The sequence below is a fragment of the Egretta garzetta genome, unplaced genomic scaffold (assembly GCF_000687185.1).
Source record: "Egretta garzetta isolate BGI_Z169 unplaced genomic scaffold, ASM68718v1 scaffold323, whole genome shotgun sequence".
NCBI classification, from domain to species: domain Eukaryota; kingdom Metazoa; phylum Chordata; class Aves; order Pelecaniformes; family Ardeidae; genus Egretta; species Egretta garzetta.
The window spans coordinates 2237613-2255869 of NW_009259435.1; the positions used below are offsets into that span (position 1 = coordinate 2237613).

Genomic DNA, 18257 nt, shown 5'->3' on the forward strand with positions numbered 1-18257 from the left:
ACACTCCAGATTCTAGTCATCGACATTTAGGGGACTTTCTGAAGAGGATGCAGCTGGACCTGTGCTTAGATGCCGCCATCAGTTGGTCTAGAAACCTCCCTGAACAACTAGTTTTGTCCTTCCAGACATCCTGTGCTAATAATTTCCACAATTTGTTTAGCCACAGCATGAAAAAGTGTGGTCTTTTTGAGGCCAGAACAGCGTTTTCTGTTCTCTCTGTGCCTTTCCTAATGCATTCCTGTCTTCTAGCTCCCTCCTTGACCACTGCAGAGCACAAAGCTGATCTTTGCAGAAAACTTTTCACAGGCATTCCGAAATCTTTTTCCTGTGAGCTATTTTACAGCTTGTCATTGCATATGGGTAGTTAGGCTTACTCCTTCCCCTGTGAATTCCTCTGTACTTATTTGACATTGATTTTCATCTGCCATTTTATCACTCAGTCATTCAGCATCCAACCGGACAAGAAGGCTCCAAATTTGGATTCCTTTAGCACCTATTTTTTTACTTAAAAGGGTTTTTTCCTCCTTTTATTTCCTAAGTACAGCTACATGTGCAATGCAATCACTTTTAGCAGTTCGTCTTCTAGAACAAGCCCACCGTGTCCCCGTAGCTATTTGCAGCGTGACGTTGTGCTGTCACCTCCTCACACTACAAGGTCCTGACATTTCAAGCAAATGTCATTGCGTCAAAACTTTCTATAAGCACAACTCACTGGTGAGATGCACGTGGTGCTACAAGCCCTTGTTTTTTATGGGGTCTCCAACTATCCAGGAGGAGCCGGCATGATCTCATAGCATATGTATTTCATATCTCAGAGCTTAAAGTTTGGATCTGCAATGCTACCTGGGTAGTGGCAGCAGATGTTTTCTCTCAGTAACTGTGAGACTGAACTTCAAGCTGTATGCTGAAAGTCTTTAATTCCCTTATGTTCCTATGGAAACACGAGAGGAGCCTTCTGCCAAAGCAAGCCAAGGCCTTTGGCTTTAGATGCATAACGTGAATTACCCATTCCTGTGCCCATTTGCAGGAGCCAGCTCCCAGTGCTGGAACTGTGCCATTTTCAGAAAGGAAACGCAGAAAGGTCCAACCTAACCTCTACAATCTGCTGCAAAGAAACCATGAGATGCTTCTTTCCCTCTCTGCAGAAGTCATCCATGCAAAGACACTTGTCTGTGGGAGAGCAGGGCTCCTCTCCATAATTAGATTTGATTCCAAGACAATCGGCTGAAGTCAGGAAGGGATTGGAGCAGTTGCTGTGTGAGGGGCATGTGCAAAGGGGAATTTAGGCCTTTGGTATGTGCAAATGGTAATTTAGGGCTTTGACAGACTGAAAACTCTGTTACCCTGCAGAACATCCTAGGAAATGCAAGGCAATTGAGATTGCTTAGTCTCCGTGAAAGAGGGATAAGCAGAGAAGCGATAAGAACACATGCACATGCCATTGCCCTGGAGCAGGATGATAAGTGGTAACTTTGCTATCCCGCTTTAACTTACTTGGGTGTGCAAGCTCTTTGTCTAAGCTGGAATGCAAAATAAAGTTGTGCCCTATCAACTGATCAGAGCTGGCTTGAGAGCCAAAGTACCTACAGGTTATTATTACTGTAACTGATTAATCAGACCAGCCATCAGACCTCAGCATTGCACGCCATGAGCAACTGTCAGCACACACTTCTGATAAGTCCAATCCAATACTAGCTAAGAGAGAAAATTCTACCTCATTTAAAATCACATTATCCAGCCTGCCACCCTTCACTGGCTTTTGGCCTGTCACACAGCCTAATGGACAGGCGCCCTGAAGAATACTCGTTGTGAACCTAGGAATGGGTAAGAGCCTCTTGTGTTTGACAAAAGCCAATTAAGATCAACTCAACCTTCTATTATGCCTCTTCCAAAAAGGCACATCTACTCTATTGCTTAAAGAGCTCAGTTGTATTCCTGGTTGTCAAGAAAACACCAAAAATTCTTAAAGAACTTGCCATTCGGCCGGCAAAATAATTAGAGGAGCAGTAACCTTCGACAGCAGACGCCAGTGACAGGTGAGATGTGCCAATATCCTGGATGTCTCATGGGACAGGGCACCAACCGGGGCACAATGCTGACAGATCTCATGGCAGGTGAAGACAACATCCAGAAAGCCATGGATGCCAGTGAAAGATTGACGCTTACACCACCAGATCCCTCTGCAGCTTTTGACAAAGTTCTAAGATACAACTGATGTGTTTGTATTGTACAGCGAGAATAAATGGTCATCGCTTGTTGTGGCTTCTCCCGTAGCATTCAGTTGTGCAACAGGTCCCTGCCGCTCCTCTTCGAGGTTCTTGTTTCATGATCCTACAAAGATCAGTCCTATCTTGGCATGAATTAAACACAGGTATTGGAATGTAGGACTAGAAGCAATCTTTTGGGTCATTTAGTCCTGTCATCCATTATCTCAGCAATCCTGCCATATGATCCCCTCCAAAATTAATGAACTTCATCTTAAAAGCAGCAAGTAATTTTTTTTCCTCACTGCCCTAGAGGCTATTCTGAAAACTCACTGCTCTGATGGTCAAATATCCAATCCAGGTCAAAATTATGCCCTTCAGACAGGGAGATGCTGCAGAGAACTAAGGAAATGCTCATTTTACCTCCTAGCAAAAATTCACAGCTCCCATTCAACTCAGTGATCTGAAACATCAGTTCCCTGACTCCTAATTGACTTTGAATCAACAGGTTGCAACTCAGAATCCCTTCCTTTACCTCAGCTCAACGGAAAAGTTTGTTCTTTCTCACAAACAATGACCTAGCCCTGAAGTTTTCATGTTGTTACTTCCAGGCTAGGTGATCTTCTGCAGATTTCTGTATGACCAAATATGATATTTTTTTCCCATATATCATCCACCTCTGTGGCTTCCAGCCCATGCGATAGTTACAGTGCTGGCTGAAGGCCATGATTTTAATTGCCAAAGCAATCAGGGGATTAGTCCCTGCTACATGAAAGTCTAAAATTTTTGATCTGTGAACTGCCGCATCTGTACTTCACAGCATAGCTCACAGTAGGTGAAGACTGAGGATAAATGTTTCAGACAAGGAGATCTGGCTGTAAAACAGCATTTTGGAGAAACACAAGATCCGATCGCTTCTCAGAAACATTCTCAAAGCTTTCTGTCTGAAACAGATTTTCCATCATTTCTGTCACCGTGATGACAGCCAAAAAAACATTATAATGAGGATTCATCTCACCAACTTTATCTGTCTACAGTATAAATGTTTCCTTTGGAGATATTTGCTGTAGTCTCCTTTTATAGTCAATGGCGAGGAAAAGGTGTTTCTAGAAGGATTCGCATAAGCTCTTGTGGATTTCTGCTTTAGGGGGATATGGATTGCACCCTGGAAGTAGGTATTCCTCTCCACCAACTGGAAAAGCTCCAGATACTTGCTTGGATGCTCAATGCAGATGTCTGCTTTTTGCCAAGCGATTGCTACCCTGCTAGTGAAAGAAACCAACCAGAAAGATCCTAATATTCATGTATTCCTATACTCCAAGCAGAATGTTCACTTGCATAGAGAAGGGTGTTACAGGCTTCTACATTCTTTTACTGGTCCTTTACATTCTTTGAGTGTCTTGAAGACACTCCAATATTATGCTGAGCAGCATTCTGCCACCATAGGGTAGATGAGATGGATGACTCTATTAGTATCTGTGGAGTTATTTTTAATTTATACTAGCATAAAAGCGAGGTGAATGGGGCCCTTAACTTCTCATTCTTGCCTTAGTCATGGACTTTCTCTGCGACCTTGTGAAAATTGCTTTATCCGTTATTTTCCCAATGTAAAATTAAGATGATCGCACTCACAGGCTGCTATGAGGTCTAATTAGTAAGTGTAAAGCACCATGAAATCCTCTGATGGAAGATGCAGAGTATAGCTAGCCTGGGATAAAGAGGATTAAAGGAGGCTGTGCTAACATAACAAATACTTGAGAAATGATGCTTAGGGGGAAGTGAAATGGCACATACCTGCAGGTGAGGAAACGAGAATCAGCAGTCTGTAACTGTTGGCAGCAGACCTCAAACCCACCGACAGGAGTGTGTCTACAAAGGAGGTTTGGACAATGAAACAGTGCTCAGGAACAGATGAAATACTATGGATTAGTAGGATTATCCTAGGAAAAACCCTTCCACATTTATCCACCTGGAATCTGAATGACCTGATGGATCTTTCACAGCTTTTCTCACCAGTGTAACTTGTTCGTGTGCATGGCTTAATATTCATACCATGAGCAGTAACACCGTGTTTCTGAATATGCAAGACACGTAGTAGTTAGAAAACCTTTTCCTTTCAGCGGCTCGCTGAATGCCATGCCCTTTTCCAGAAGCGAGCAGGGATTTCTAAATTGCATCACGTGCCTGTTGGAAGTGCCTTCAGTGGAATGGAGCCAGTTCAAAGCTCCTGATAACCAGGACTCCTGCGAGTCCAACTCTCATCTCATCCCTTTTGAATGCCATAAAATATATTGCTCCCAACCAAGCCTGCGGTCTTACTCTTGTATGAGCATCAAACCAGCCATCGTCTTCCATTCACCTCATAATTGTCAGGTTGCCATTTCTTTCTGACTTCTCTTGCTTTTTCCCTCCCCAGGCATCACTGTGGACAAGTTTGGGCTGATTTACTTTGTGGATGGTACTATGATCAGGCGGATTGATCAGAATGGAATCATCTCAACTGTGTTGGGTTCCAACGATTTGACATCTGCTCGGCCTCTCAGCTGTGACTCTGTCATGGACATTTCTCAGGTAAGACAATGCTTTGGTTGGGTTTCTACAGAAGAGAAGCCTATGCCTTCACCCTGTCTGCATGCCTGTGTGCTTCCCCAGGTTTGCCAAAGAGGTAAGGGCTCAAGGAGAATTGCATCTCTACATATTTTGTGATATGAAAATGAGTGGGTCAAAAAGATCCTATAAAGATTGAAGGAAAGACCTAACTGACCTAACTCAGAGATCTCTGGGGAGAGAGATTTTAAAGATGTCCCAGCGACAGAAGAGACTTCTTTCAGAGCTCCTGATCCACTGAGAGACACAGATTCCTGGGAAGGCAGGTTTCATTAGGCTCATTTCTCAAGGAACTAGCTGCTTTAAACTAAAAAGGCCAGGGAGCCATGTTCATTTTAGTAGGGCTATATGCCATGCTCTGTTATAACAACTTAGCTAACCATGGGGTTTTTTCGTTGCTTCCCCCATCCTAATCCCAGCACAATTTTAGACCTGAATCAAATTAACATCTAGGAAATACTGATTGGAGGCTGTGGTGCCAAAATTAGCAACAGCAGGAAAACAAGAATCTTGAATTGCATCAGATTGCAAATTGGTTGCAGCTACCATCATGCTGGGCTTTTAAGTCCTGCTGCTTAAAGGTGGAGAGTAAAAAAAAAAAAGAGAGAGCAAAAGAAATCTCAGTTGGATGATTGCTTTACTTCTGGATGGCGCAGAAGAGAAATCTTACAGCCCAGCACTCGATTTTGTGGAGCACTGGCCAACTTGTCAAATTGCTCCAGTTTGGAGACAGTGTCCTTTGAAAACTTTGTGCCACTTGTTGTTTGCCTGGCTACAGGAATGTTGCCCACTCCTATGAAAATATAGATCATAGCTGGAGGGCTAAGTACTGTTATTCAGCCACAATAGATGTCAATGGGGTTTCCTTTTTGTAACTACCTAGATAATTTCCGTGCTCCCATATGGAATCTGTTCTTCTTGGTTTTCCCTCTAATTTGAAAAGATTATTCTTGCTTCTTTACAACTGGTTCCCACTGTCCTCAATTTATGAACAAGCTGAAATTATGAGTTTAAAAGCTCTCATGCCTTCTATAGAGGCAAATTTTGCTGGTTAAAGGCCATCTTGTACTATGTGTCTCATCATACAAGCTTAGTTTTTGCTTTATCTGAATTTCAGAAGCGGTTACCACAAGCTTTGAAAATCATTTTCTCACAGGTTATGTATACCAATGCCATATTTAAACACTTCTGAGATGAGCTAAAGAGGTTTCAGTTGAATATGAGGAAGAACTTCTTTACTTTGAGGGTGACAGAGCCCTGGCCCAGGCTGCCCAGGGGGGCTGTGGAGTCTCCTTCTCTGGAGATATTCAACCCCCGCCTGGATGATGTCCTGTGCCCCCTGCTCTGGGTGAGCCTGCTTGAGCAGGGGGGTTGGACTGGATGATCTCCCGAGGTCCCTTCCAATCCCTGACTGTGATTCTGTGTACCAGCTGAAAACTCTTTCTTTCCCTTCATAAAATGACAGGAGCCATTTTTAGACTAACCTGTACTGTGATGGGCAGATTAACTGGTACTCTTCTGGACAGACACACCGAAGACAAGTTTAGTTTAAAAAAACCAACAACCCAAACCAGGCAAAGAAAATCCAGCTTGGGAAGTAGCTTTTCATCATTTACAGTGGCTAGAAGGATCTTTTCTGTCAGGTCCCTGAGGCTTCCTGGGACATAAGGACATGAAATATTCAGCTGCCAATGTTGACAAGGAGCGGTTTTTAAGAAATTGAAAATTCCCTTGTCAGTTCAGAATAAACTCTGCTGTTGATGCTAACTCAAGGCTGCGGAGCTTAAAGACCACTGGAAGGGATGGAAGCATGCATTATTAAAAAGAAAACCACAGGCTATAATGTTTTACTACAGGAAGGGTTAAAATAGGCCAGGAGCTGAGAAAAGGAAGGAGATTTTGCAAGCAGACAACCACAGTAGAACAGGGCTTAGCCTACTGCTTAGCCATGAAAATAAGCTTCACAAGCCCAGACATTAGAAGGCACAATGAACTAAATACCTTGCATCTGATGCTCTTAAAAAAAAAAAAATAAAAAAATTGAAAAGGGATTTAAACATGAATAAAAGCATCAAAAGTAAAGCATGGCTGTAGCAGAGGTGTTCAACTACAGGCTTTAAAAATAGGAATCTCTCATTTGCCTCTAGATCTTACCTGGTCTCTTCTTGTGCTTGGTTTTAAGTAAAATCACAGTAAGAGATGGTTTGCTGGACTTGAGCCTGCTGGCATCTACTCCTCCTCCTTCCAACAAAGTTGACACCTTATAGATGCAAAATACCCCCCCAAACTTAGGTAGGTCAGACAAATGAGAAGAAGCAACAGCTGAGATGGATGGTGGGAGAGAAAGGTTTGAAACAAGGAAATGGGGAGATCCTGGAGCTGCACAGCCTTGAGTGTGCCCAGATCCCAGGGCCCTCAGTCACAGCACACCGTGCTGTTGGGTACACATTAAAAAGCACAGAAGTGCAGGGAGAATGGCACAAAGTGGTCAGCTTTTCAATTAACCGCTAGATATCAAGTCCATCTGCTCTAACTTAGAGTTGCCTGGCTGACTGAAAGGGAGTATACAACCAGAATAGCTGTTCTTTCTAACTAGTTGCAAATCTATTTAAAAGCCTGGCTGGAGGTGAGCAAGAGAATTCTTCACAGTTGTTTGTTTCCAGTCACCCTTCACACCTCTACTATGGGGAAGATCCACCATGAGGAAAACATTTAAGCATTGGTTGGTTCCCATCAGCACAGCGTTGACTTTTTTTTTTCTGTATAAACCTGAACTAAAATAAAAAATTCACATCTTACAGTTCTGTATTTAAAAAAAAATTAAATTACCCTGAATTCTCTGGGTTAACGTTTCTTAGGTTTGGCAACTAAAAGAGTAGACTCACTTGAAAAGGCAGTGTATTGCAGAAGCAGAGCTAGAAATAGAGAACTTCTAGCACTCACTTGTAGTGTTACCAGTCACTTTATTTGTGTGTATCGATTATCAGTATAGAACTGTGATGTGTCATAGAATCATAGAATCATAGAATTGTGTAGGTTGGAAAAGACCTTTAAGATCATCAAGTACAACCATTCCCCTAACCCTGCAATCCCACTACTAAACCCTGGCACTAAGCATCGCGTCTGCCCGGCTTTTAAATCTCTCCAGGGGTGGGGACTCGACCCCTTCCCTGGGCAGCCCCTTCCAGAGCCTGACAACCCTTTCAGGGAAGAAATTTTTCCTAATGTCCAACCTAAACCTGCCCTGGCACAACTTCAGACCATTCCCCCTCATCCTATAGCCCGTTACCAGTGAGAAGAGCCCAATCCCCACCTCCCTACAGCCTCCTCTCAGGCAGTTGTAGGGAGCGATGAGGGCTCCCCTCAGCCTCCTCTGCTCCAGGCTAAACCCCCCCAGCTCCCCCAGCCGCTCCGCAGCAGCCTGGGGCTCCAGACCCCTCCCCAGCTTTGTTGCTCTCCTCTGGACATGCTCCAGCAAAGCAACATCTTTCTTGTAGTGAGGGGCCCAAAACTGAACACAGTATTCAAGGTGCGGCCTCACCAGCACCGAGCACAGGGGCACAATCACTTCCCTGCTCCTGCTGGCCACACTATTCCTTATACAAGCCACTATTACTTGAACCCATTCTTCCATTATGCTAAAAAAAAAAAACCAACGTGGAAACCACTGTGAAAACACAAGTATTTTTATTCCATGAGTTGAAATTGCCTGAATTCCTTGTGAATTGCTATTTTGCATTTTTGCAGCACCAAGCAGACAGTCGGTGGTTCTAACATAGGCGTATGCACGTGCTGACACAGCTGCCAGTTTTGTGTCTATCCCTCCTTGTCATTTACCCAGAGGAGCTCGGCCCCTTGTCTGGAAAATCCTTTAGTACAAGGATCATTGTTTTGTTTGACTGATTTCATAGCACTTCACACAACAAAATTCCCAGTCCCAGGTGTCTGCTATCAGGTCCAGGCTCCATCAATTCAAAAAGCACAGGGATTTTTGGCAAGGGGAAATTCCCCTTGACTCTTTGGATCTTCTCATTTACTCCTGCATTCCCTGGGCACTGATGCCCCTTCCCACAGCTCCTGACACCTCACACCAAGGTGGAGAAGCAGAGAGAAGCAGAGCAAGAGCTGAGGAGGATCTGCCTCTCTCCATCACCTTGCTCCCATGACTGCTGCAATGCAGAGTGTGGGTGTCCACACGTGTCTACTTCATGTGACCGGGAGCTAAGCCCCCTCACTCACACCAGGGTTGTGTCCTCTATGGCCACCATATCAAGCAGGAATAATTAGCTGTTTTTCTTTTACCCTTTCTCCCTTTAATCCATGTTGAAACATCTTCATTGTGATTGATTTCTAGCAATCATGCAGTGAAAAAAGGTCTTGCTATTAATAATTTCCTTGTGTTGTTTTACCATTAAGGTTCGTCTAGAATGGCCCACGGATCTGGCAGTCAATCCAATGGATAATTCACTCTACGTGCTCGACAATAACGTTGTGTTACAGATATCTGAGAACCACCAAGTGCGCATCGTGGCGGGAAGGCCCATGCACTGCCAGGTGCCAGGCATGGATCACTTTCTCCTTAGCAAGGTGGCAATCCACGCCACCCTGGAGTCTGCTACTGCCCTGGCTGTCTCACACAACGGGGTCCTATATATTGCTGAGACCGATGAGAAAAAGATCAACCGCATCAGGCAGGTCACCACCAATGGAGAGATTTCTCTCGTTGCCGGAGCGCCAAGCAGCTGTGATTGCAAGAATGATGCTAACTGTGACTGCTTCTCGGGGGACGATGGCTATGCCAAGGATGCCAAACTCAATGCTCCATCCTCCCTCGCCGTGTGCGCAGATGGGGAGCTGTATGTGGCTGATCTTGGAAATATCCGAATCCGCTTTATTCGGAAAAACAAACCATTCCTCAACACGCAAAATCTATATGAGTTATCCTCACCCATAGACCAGGAACTCTACTTGTTTGACACCAGTGGTAAGCACCTTTATACTCAGAGCCTTACCACTGGAGATTATCTTTACAATTTTACTTATTCCGGAGATGGAGATATAACCCTGATCACTGACAATAATGGCAACTTAGTGAATATCCGAAGAGATTCCACGGGAATGCCCCTCTGGCTGGTAGTGCCTGATGGCCAAGTCTACTGGGTGACAATTGGTACCAACAGCGCACTCAAGAGTGTAACCACACAGGGGCATGAAGTGGCCATGATGACGTACCACGGCAACTCCGGTCTCCTTGCCACTAAAAGCAATGAAAATGGTTGGACAACGTTTTATGAGTAAGTATATTATTAATATTGCACTGCTGACTTCATTCTCTGAACCATGCAAGGCTGATAGAATGTAATTCCATGGACACAATTACTGTCCAAATAAAATGGCCAGAACAGAGAATATTAGATCTCACACAAACACTAAATACTAGAAATGCATTAGAGTTTGAATAAGCTCCCTCTACCAAGTCAAGAGTTTCTGCTGAGTTTTTCTAAATCAGCTAAGTAATTTGGACAACTGATTCTCCTTAACTGTAGTTGGGACTGGGGATTTAGGTTGCATGTCAGAGAGTTTTGCTTGGCTTTTGAAAGCCTTGGAAGTGTGAAAGTTCCATCAGATCCCATTTTTCACAGCTTTTCACCTTCTTCCTATGCTGCAGCATCTTCCCTGAGCTTGTTTGAAATGGCTGATGTAGAATGACAACTGGCAATGACTTATGGGACCTTGCTCAGAAAACAGTTCTGTAATTAATGGACTGCTCAGTTTCTACGGTTCTGATTGGCCTCACTAAGCTTTAAAAATAGCCTCAGAACTGTCCAAGACCATCCCTGCCCTAAAGAATTTTTTGAGCAGAGAGAAGACGGGATACATTGAAAAACCCAGAGATGGCAGTGAACTTGAAGATTTGTGCTTATTTTTTGTATTACTGTTAGCAATTCTCTGCTGATAAAGACAGCACACTTCTGATATCAAATAGGAAAAAGATAGATAACTTAATGAAGGGCACCTAGGAGGGTGATTTGCAAATTCATCCTGCTGTTGAGAACCCTTTCCCCTCCCTCTTCTCAAATCTAACCTCTTTGAAACGCTCCTTTTAGTGCATCATTTCCCATATGGTTTGAATGGTTGCATGGAGTTGTTCAGCTCCCATAATAACGGACCCATTCTAAGAGTCCAATTTGGCTAGAATAGACAGTTCCCAAGATTACAAAGAAAAAAATGTAAAAAAAAAAAAAAAAAAGAGACTCAGGGAAGGAAAGCTGGCTAAATCCAGATATCCGTGTGTTAGACATGCAGTTGCTTCGGTTCTTTCTTTAAAATGTTCCAGGCCCAGTTTCAAATTTCTTTGCTTAATACTCGCTACTTCTGCTCCTGCCTCAAACAGAACTGATGGAAACTCTGTGATGAATCTTTTGAAAGATTATTTGCATTCCATCAATGTTCTGCTTGCAATTACTGCAGCAATATTCTGCAGTGAATCGAAGTTAATACCCTTCCATCTCTTACATTGAATTTGCTTGAGGGAGGCTTTAGGGAGGCAAGATAGGGTGTTTTTCTCTATAGGAGTAAAGCCTGCTATATTGTCAGGACCATTGTGCTAAATCAAGAAGGTATTTTCTTTTTTGCAAAGAACCCAATAGTTCCTGTGCTTGAAAACAGATGTAGCCATGGACAGTGAAGCAAACTAAACATTACAGCTAATAATGGTCAGATTTATACCTCAAACATATTCTTTTATTTAAAAGTGTGACTGAAAATATAAAGGAGATAAAATGAGACAGAAGCTAACTTACTCTGCGGATATATTTATAACCGTGATCCATTATTTCTTGCTATCCAACGAAATAGAGCATTTGTGAAAGTCATCATTCTGGTCCTTTTATGCACTTCAGAAGAGTCATAAGAAAGCTTTTTAGAGCTAAATGGAAGACAGTATTCTCCAGGGGTTAGACTACGGAAATCTTGACTAGAGCAAGTCAGCACTGTATGATAGCACAACATCACTGAAAATAGAATTGGGAATGTGTCTTCAGAGATACCTCATCCAAACCTGTGATCAGTTATCCCTATTTAACTGTTCCTGACAGATTCTGATGCAACTTTATACAACTGCAGGGTAAAAGGCTATATCTGAATTAGTTACCTCAGCCTCCCTTTATAGGCAATGGAGAGGAATAGGCACTTTCAAGGTGAGTTTCTTATGAGTTATGTCAGGTATCTGCTTTAGGATGAGATGAGTTGCATTCTGAAAGTTTCGCTCTGTAAAGGCAGTCCAGAATGATTAGCTCAGCTACAGATGTTTACATTGCAGATGTCTACAGCTTGGTCAAATGGATCCTATCAAAGTCATCTAAGTTATTCATACATATTGCTGGTGATAGCAATGTATTTACCTATCTTATTGTTATTCTTAGAAAGCTTTTTTATATGCTCAGTCTAAATCTTCCTTGCTTGAATCCAAGACCATCACTCTTCATCCTATCCTATCCCATCCTGTCCTATCCTATCCTATCCTATCTGATCCTATCCTAACCTGTCCGCAAGGGACTTGGAAAGCAGATCAGTCTGCTCTTCTTCTCAGCTATGAAAAGTACATATCAAATGGCTCAAGAACTTGCTCTGTGATAGCCCTCAAAAGGTAATCAGCAATAGGGAATCATCTAATAGAGCTAGTTTGGGTGGATTAGCAGGGATTGATTCTACCCATGGATAATCTGGGAAAAAATATAAAACCAGAACTGATAAAATGAGATTAGTAAATACAGGGGAGATACTGAGATTGCTTAATAAAGTAGGTTTTGTTTAAACACAGTATGTTCTTACACAGCCTAATGCCAGGGTGCACATGTAACAGGCCACAGCTAAAGAACTGGGCTGAGTATTGACTCTCAGAGGTTGAGGTGAGCAAAGCATCAAGTCATCCAATGTGATTCACAGCATAATTCCATGGCAAATCTGTCTAACTTGTTGCTTGGATGGACAAGCAAAATTAATACATTTACTCAGCCCACTCTACTTGTAGTGGGTAGTGTGAAGCCGATTTTATTCCTCTACAGCATTGATGAGACTAAGGCTGTCAGTTCTGATGTTCGCTGTCTATGAAGGACAGTGAAAATTGAAGGCTGTGCAGAAGAACGCTGCAAAAATGCATTCGTGGGGAGAAAGTGCTTTATGCTGGAGAACTAAGAAGACTTGATCTGTTTATCTTAACATGAAGAAGACTGGGAAGTGTCTAGATCACAGCATGTCAGCACAAAACTGTCACCGACAGAGGGACTCTTAATCTAACAGAGGAAGGCTTGAGAAGGATAAGGGGCTGGAAAGCAAAGCTAGAGACATTCAAGCTGACAGGAAGGCATGGTATTTTAAGGCTGAGATTACCTAACCAGTAGAGCAACCAACCATGAGAAGCAGTGTATTCTCCATTTCTTGGTATCTTAGATCGTGACTCTGGATGCCTTTCTTAAGATATATTTGCACCAGACAGAAGACTTGCATGAGCCCAACACAAACTGCAAGGATGAGTGCAGGCGTGTCAGGATGACATCTAGGTTCTTTGGTATCCAAGAAGCCAAAGAAGACGATATAAACCAAATCAGCGTGCGATACCTTCATGTTATTGGTTTCTGTATTGGAACATCAGGAAATTTACATTGGGAAAGTTTAAGTGACTTAGGGAAATCCTGTGATCATGAGCTACCGAAATGTGCTATGAGCAGTTTTCAGTCCTATCTGAGGGGTGAGGTGAAGCTCATATTTCTGTTTTGCTTGTGGCTAAGGGAATAAAGACATCAAATCTGACTCTGAGGAAAAGCTTAACGTTTCTCACAGCACATTATAGTTGTTTGTGGACCAGGGCAGGCTGGACACCACTGTTTAATATGTTAAGAGTAAACGTAAATTCAGCTGGCAAGTTTACACTGCACCAGTGGCCCCATGAGGAACATCCTTACAAGATTTACCTTTTCCTGACTGTCTACAGAGGACCATAAGCCCGATGTGAAAGAGCAATGGTGTTGCAACACTACATATGTACATGTCCAGCATGTCTGGTTCCCCTTCAGTTGTTGCTCTTACCAGGGCATTTCTCAGCCTTTACCATAAGGCTCAAAGAGCTGTGACATATGGCCATGTTGGTTTGACTTTGGAGAGGAGAGAAGGAGGTAGGACACATTGACGCGGTACTGGAGGTCTATCTCCAGGGCACACCAGGGAGTCCAGGTCCTGCAAGGGTTCAGACTGGGCTGGCACATTGTCCCTTCATTTCTGTAGGGGAAGGAGGTAGGTGCTGTCTTCAGGTGGTGGCAGACTGGCTTACAACGCTTGCAGCTCTTCCTTTCACACATCCTACACCAAAGCCTGCTGTAACAATCCTGCTTTATTGGGTTTGGCACTGAGTATGGTTCAGTATATAACGCTGTGCAGTTTCCCTTTCCTTTGAGAGTGATACTTAACTCCCTGAAGTAATTAGCCTGTCCCCCAAAGGCCTATCTAGGACTTCTTTGAGGGTTTTAGCATTATATAGACCTTCTCTGCCTCTGCAGAGGGCTTGACATTCGCTGTCAATTAAAGCAAGGCAGCTCAGCTTGTCCAGTAACTGGATTAAAGCCTTGCCTTCCTGTTGAACCGGTGACAGTGATAATCAGCAGCAAAAGAAGTTGATCTGGAATCTCTGCCAGGGGAATGGCTTCTTGTTGTTCAGCTCCTCAAGCCAAAGACAAAGGACGCTGTGTGACCACTTGCTTCTTGGTTGTTGCTGCTTTTTCACTTGACCTGAAAAAAATCGCGACCAACCTTTGCAAAGTTTCTTAGCAGTTGCTGTTTATCTACTACAGAGTCCGGAAATTCTTATTAATGTATTTGTTTAAATCAAGAATACGGCAATTATCTTGATTAGCTCATTGAGGTGGTATCACTGTTCGTTAATTCAGTTTCCCTCTGAGCCAAAGTCAAACCTTCTATGCACTATTTAGCCCCAGATGAGGCTCTTTTGCTTAGGTCCTTTGTGTGCCCAATTAGTTTTGAAGGTCACATCCTCCCATACAGAATGAAATACTTACACATCACTGCAGCCAAACCCAGAAATTCAAAACCTATTCATGGACTGCCCAAGAAGTGCCTCACAGCTGCCTGGAGAGCAAAGGGTCTCATGGAGCCAGATCTTCAGATGGGCGGTAAGGGGAGCTTTGACCCATAACGCAGGATGCTGTTTTACAAAGAACCGAACTCTGCCAAACCTCACACACTGTAATGGGTGGAAGGCAGGAGCCAGCTGGACTGAGCACGCAGGAGGACCTTGGATGGCTTCCCGACGACCCCTAGGACTCAGCAGAGGTCCCATCCCAGCAGTGTTTGGTGCCCCAACCAATGCCCTGATCTGGGCGATTGGGGTACCAGAACTGAGCATCGTGGTCAGTATCTACCCCATGGTGAGATGCAGACTCAGTCTGCCTTGCAGTTGGTGTAAAGGCTTTGCAATTTTTTTCTCTCTTAGCCAAAACCAAAGATAAACAACACTTATGGGCTTTAGAGGAGCAGCCACCTCTTGACTCAGAGGAAAGCTGGCTCACTGCATTAATAACATCCCCTTATCACCTGATGGTATCTCAGGTCATACACTGAGCTCTATGGGATATGGTGGTGTCCTTGGTTTAGGGTAGTTCAAGCAAGGCTCTCTTTCTGCTCCTGCAGCAGACTGGAGTATGAGAAGCACCTCTGGCTTTTGCTCTCCCTCTTCTTTTAGCAAGATTTCTTTGCTCCCCAGTTTCTTCATGATAAAATAGATTCTTATCATTGTTCCTCTGAAGAAGTTCCAGCGAAACTCCGGTAAGCGCCCTACTCCCAGTAAGTTCCAAGGTCATGTGTTGAGCTGTTGGCCTGGCCTGAAATGAACGCCTGGTGCCAGGGTTCAGCGGAGAGGCGAGGGAGTTACGAGCATCGTAAAAGCTAGGGAGGGGGAGAGATCTTCCTCTTCGCCTTTGGGCGGTCAGAAAATTCTGCAGACAGTGGCTGCAACCTGGCACTGTGTCATTAGGGAGAGGACGTGCCTTCATACATATTTGAGTAGTATCGGTTGGTCTGTCATAGATTTCTTTTTAATGTTGTGTTGAATGTTGTTTGAAATATTGTGAAGAGGCAGAGCTTGTTCAGAGGCAGCGGGCTCATGTCTCTCTAATCACACGCAAAACATAGTTTGCAAAGTGCATTAGGACACTTTGGCACTAAATGCAATATTATTATAGTGAATGTTTTCCGATCTATTTGACTTGCCGTTTTAAAAGTCTGATGAAATGTGAAAAAGCTAAAATGAGGAAACCCAGAGACTCAGGCAAGGAATTGATTTCCGAATAGATGGTACTTAGGATGCTCTCTTTAATTCCCAAGGCCCAGGTCTCTACACAATGGTAATGTGATAAATGAAAGCTCTGAATGTTTACAAGCTAACAATTAGGCCTCATAAGCACCAAATACCATTTTAATTCTGTGCATTGAACCTTAGCTAAATACGTTTCCAATTGGGAATGGATGGCAACAGCTTCCTTTGCTGGCCTAATAATTGTCACTGTAATTGTAAGTGCTGAGTCTTTGCAGCAGGTTTGAATGGGAGGCAGCAGCTGTGTTAGCAGGTGATGGATTCATTGCTCAGAGTGGCTGCTGTGTGCGCTCCCTCTTCCAGTATTTCCTTAATTCTGGTGCTTTCAGAGCATTTGGAGAACACAGGAGTCTTAGCCTGTGATGAAAACTGGCCCACCCCTAAATCCCAAGACCGTGGAAATGGGCCTATACAGCTTAGCTGCAAAATGAGGTGACTAGGAGAGATTTATCTTACTGCAAATACCACCTGCAGCTACATAAGGGCCAGTGGCTTGGCCTTCCTCTCCAAGCCGAGGATGTGCCCTGTAAGTGCCTTTATAGGGCTGAAAGCAGAGGTAGAAGGAACCGACTCATTTAACTCATTTTTTTTAAGCACATTATCTGTTTGGGATGTCGAAGCCTTCAAATGAACGTGTCCTGGGAGACTGTGGGTATGTGATAGATGATATCAGTTATGTGCTGTATGATCTAAATCAAGGGAAAAGGGGAAAACGCTCCAGTCCTGAGCAAAACTGTCCAGCTGTGTCAGGACAAGGGGTAATGGTTTTAAACTAAACCAGGGTAGGTTTAGACTGGATCTAAGGAAGAAATTCTTTACAATGAGGGTGGTGAAACCCTGGCAGGGGTTGCCCAGAGAGGTGGTGGAGGCCCCATCCCTGGGAACATTCAAGGCCAGGTTGGACAGGGATGTGAGCAACCTGATGTGGTTAAAGGTGTCCCTGCTCCTGCCGGGGGGGTTTGCTGGATGGCCTCTAAGGGTCCCTTCCAACCCAAAACATTCTATGATTCTATGAAAACAGAACAGAGAAAAGGAACTGCTTGCCGAGAGGAAAGTGCTGTGTGTGTCCATGCTAACTAGCTTCCCGCACCGCCTTTTGTATTGCCACCCCAGTGCTAAAAGGAGTTTCCATCTGGCCGCCAGTGTTTTACATTTCATCTGCCACCAATTAAAAATACTAATAAAAAGGGGAACAGTCTAATTGTAGAACCTCCTCGCATTTCTGCTTTTGCAAGGCATGACCTCCTTGCAGCTGCAAATAGGCGAGCTGTCACCCCCAAAGTGAGTGCTTGGAAGGTCCCTGCCTTGCTCCTGGGCAGAGGTGCAGCAGCTCTTGCAAATGCAGAAAACACAGATGGTCCAGGTTACTTCTGACGGAGGCTAATGGGGTGACTGAGGAGGTGCCAAAAGTCTAACGTACACGTGCAGACATCTCAAACCAATTCCAGCACACCGTTCCAGACTGTTCTGGCCTAAAACATGCCTTACTTCTCAGGACCCAAAGTCCCAAATGGAAGTCCTTGCTGTTGGTGAAGTTCTCCCCTCTAATGTGAGTTTTCTACAGCTGTAGAAATGTAACTGGGCAAATTATGTGTATTGTACTTACCCATTTTGACTTAAATAGAAAAATGCGTGCACAGACGTCTAGGCACCGTCATATTCTTTCATGCTCTTTTTTCATGCTGTTCTAATCCATTTTGCACAGGTAGAGGCTACTGGCATATTTGCCCGTTTGCCCATTTGCCAATATTGCCCATTTGCCCAGCAGAGCTGGAGGACCATTTGTGAGGGTGCTGGGAGCTGGATGTCCAGGAACAGAGTTTAAGGAGCTGGGTGTCCCCTGCTGCCTGGGGCTGTTAAATTGAGTATCCACAGGGTTTTGAGGCTTTCTTTGGAGCACGTAAGTAGGGCTTGCATGGAGTATAGGTTTTGTGCTGATTCTCACCATAGTGCTAAGTGTCGTTCAATTAGGATAAACCAGGTGACGCACAGGACATTGACTCAGCACTTAAAGGAAATAGCAGCCACGTCCCTCACGTGAACGAGCTCTCTGCCCCCGTCCT

General features: G+C 44.0%; 1 protein-coding gene across 1 annotated transcript in view; it reads left to right on the top strand.

Annotated features, from left to right (window-relative positions):
• TENM4 (teneurin transmembrane protein 4) overlaps positions 1-18257 on the top strand; it is a 357308-nt gene that overhangs the window by 306441 nt on the left and 32610 nt on the right. The window contains exons 23-24 of the mRNA XM_009637125.2: positions 4621-4775; positions 9228-10105. Of these exons, the coding sequence (XP_009635420.1) occupies positions 4621-4775; positions 9228-10105 (1033 nt within the window). The remainder of the gene's footprint in view (positions 1-4620; positions 4776-9227; positions 10106-18257) is intronic.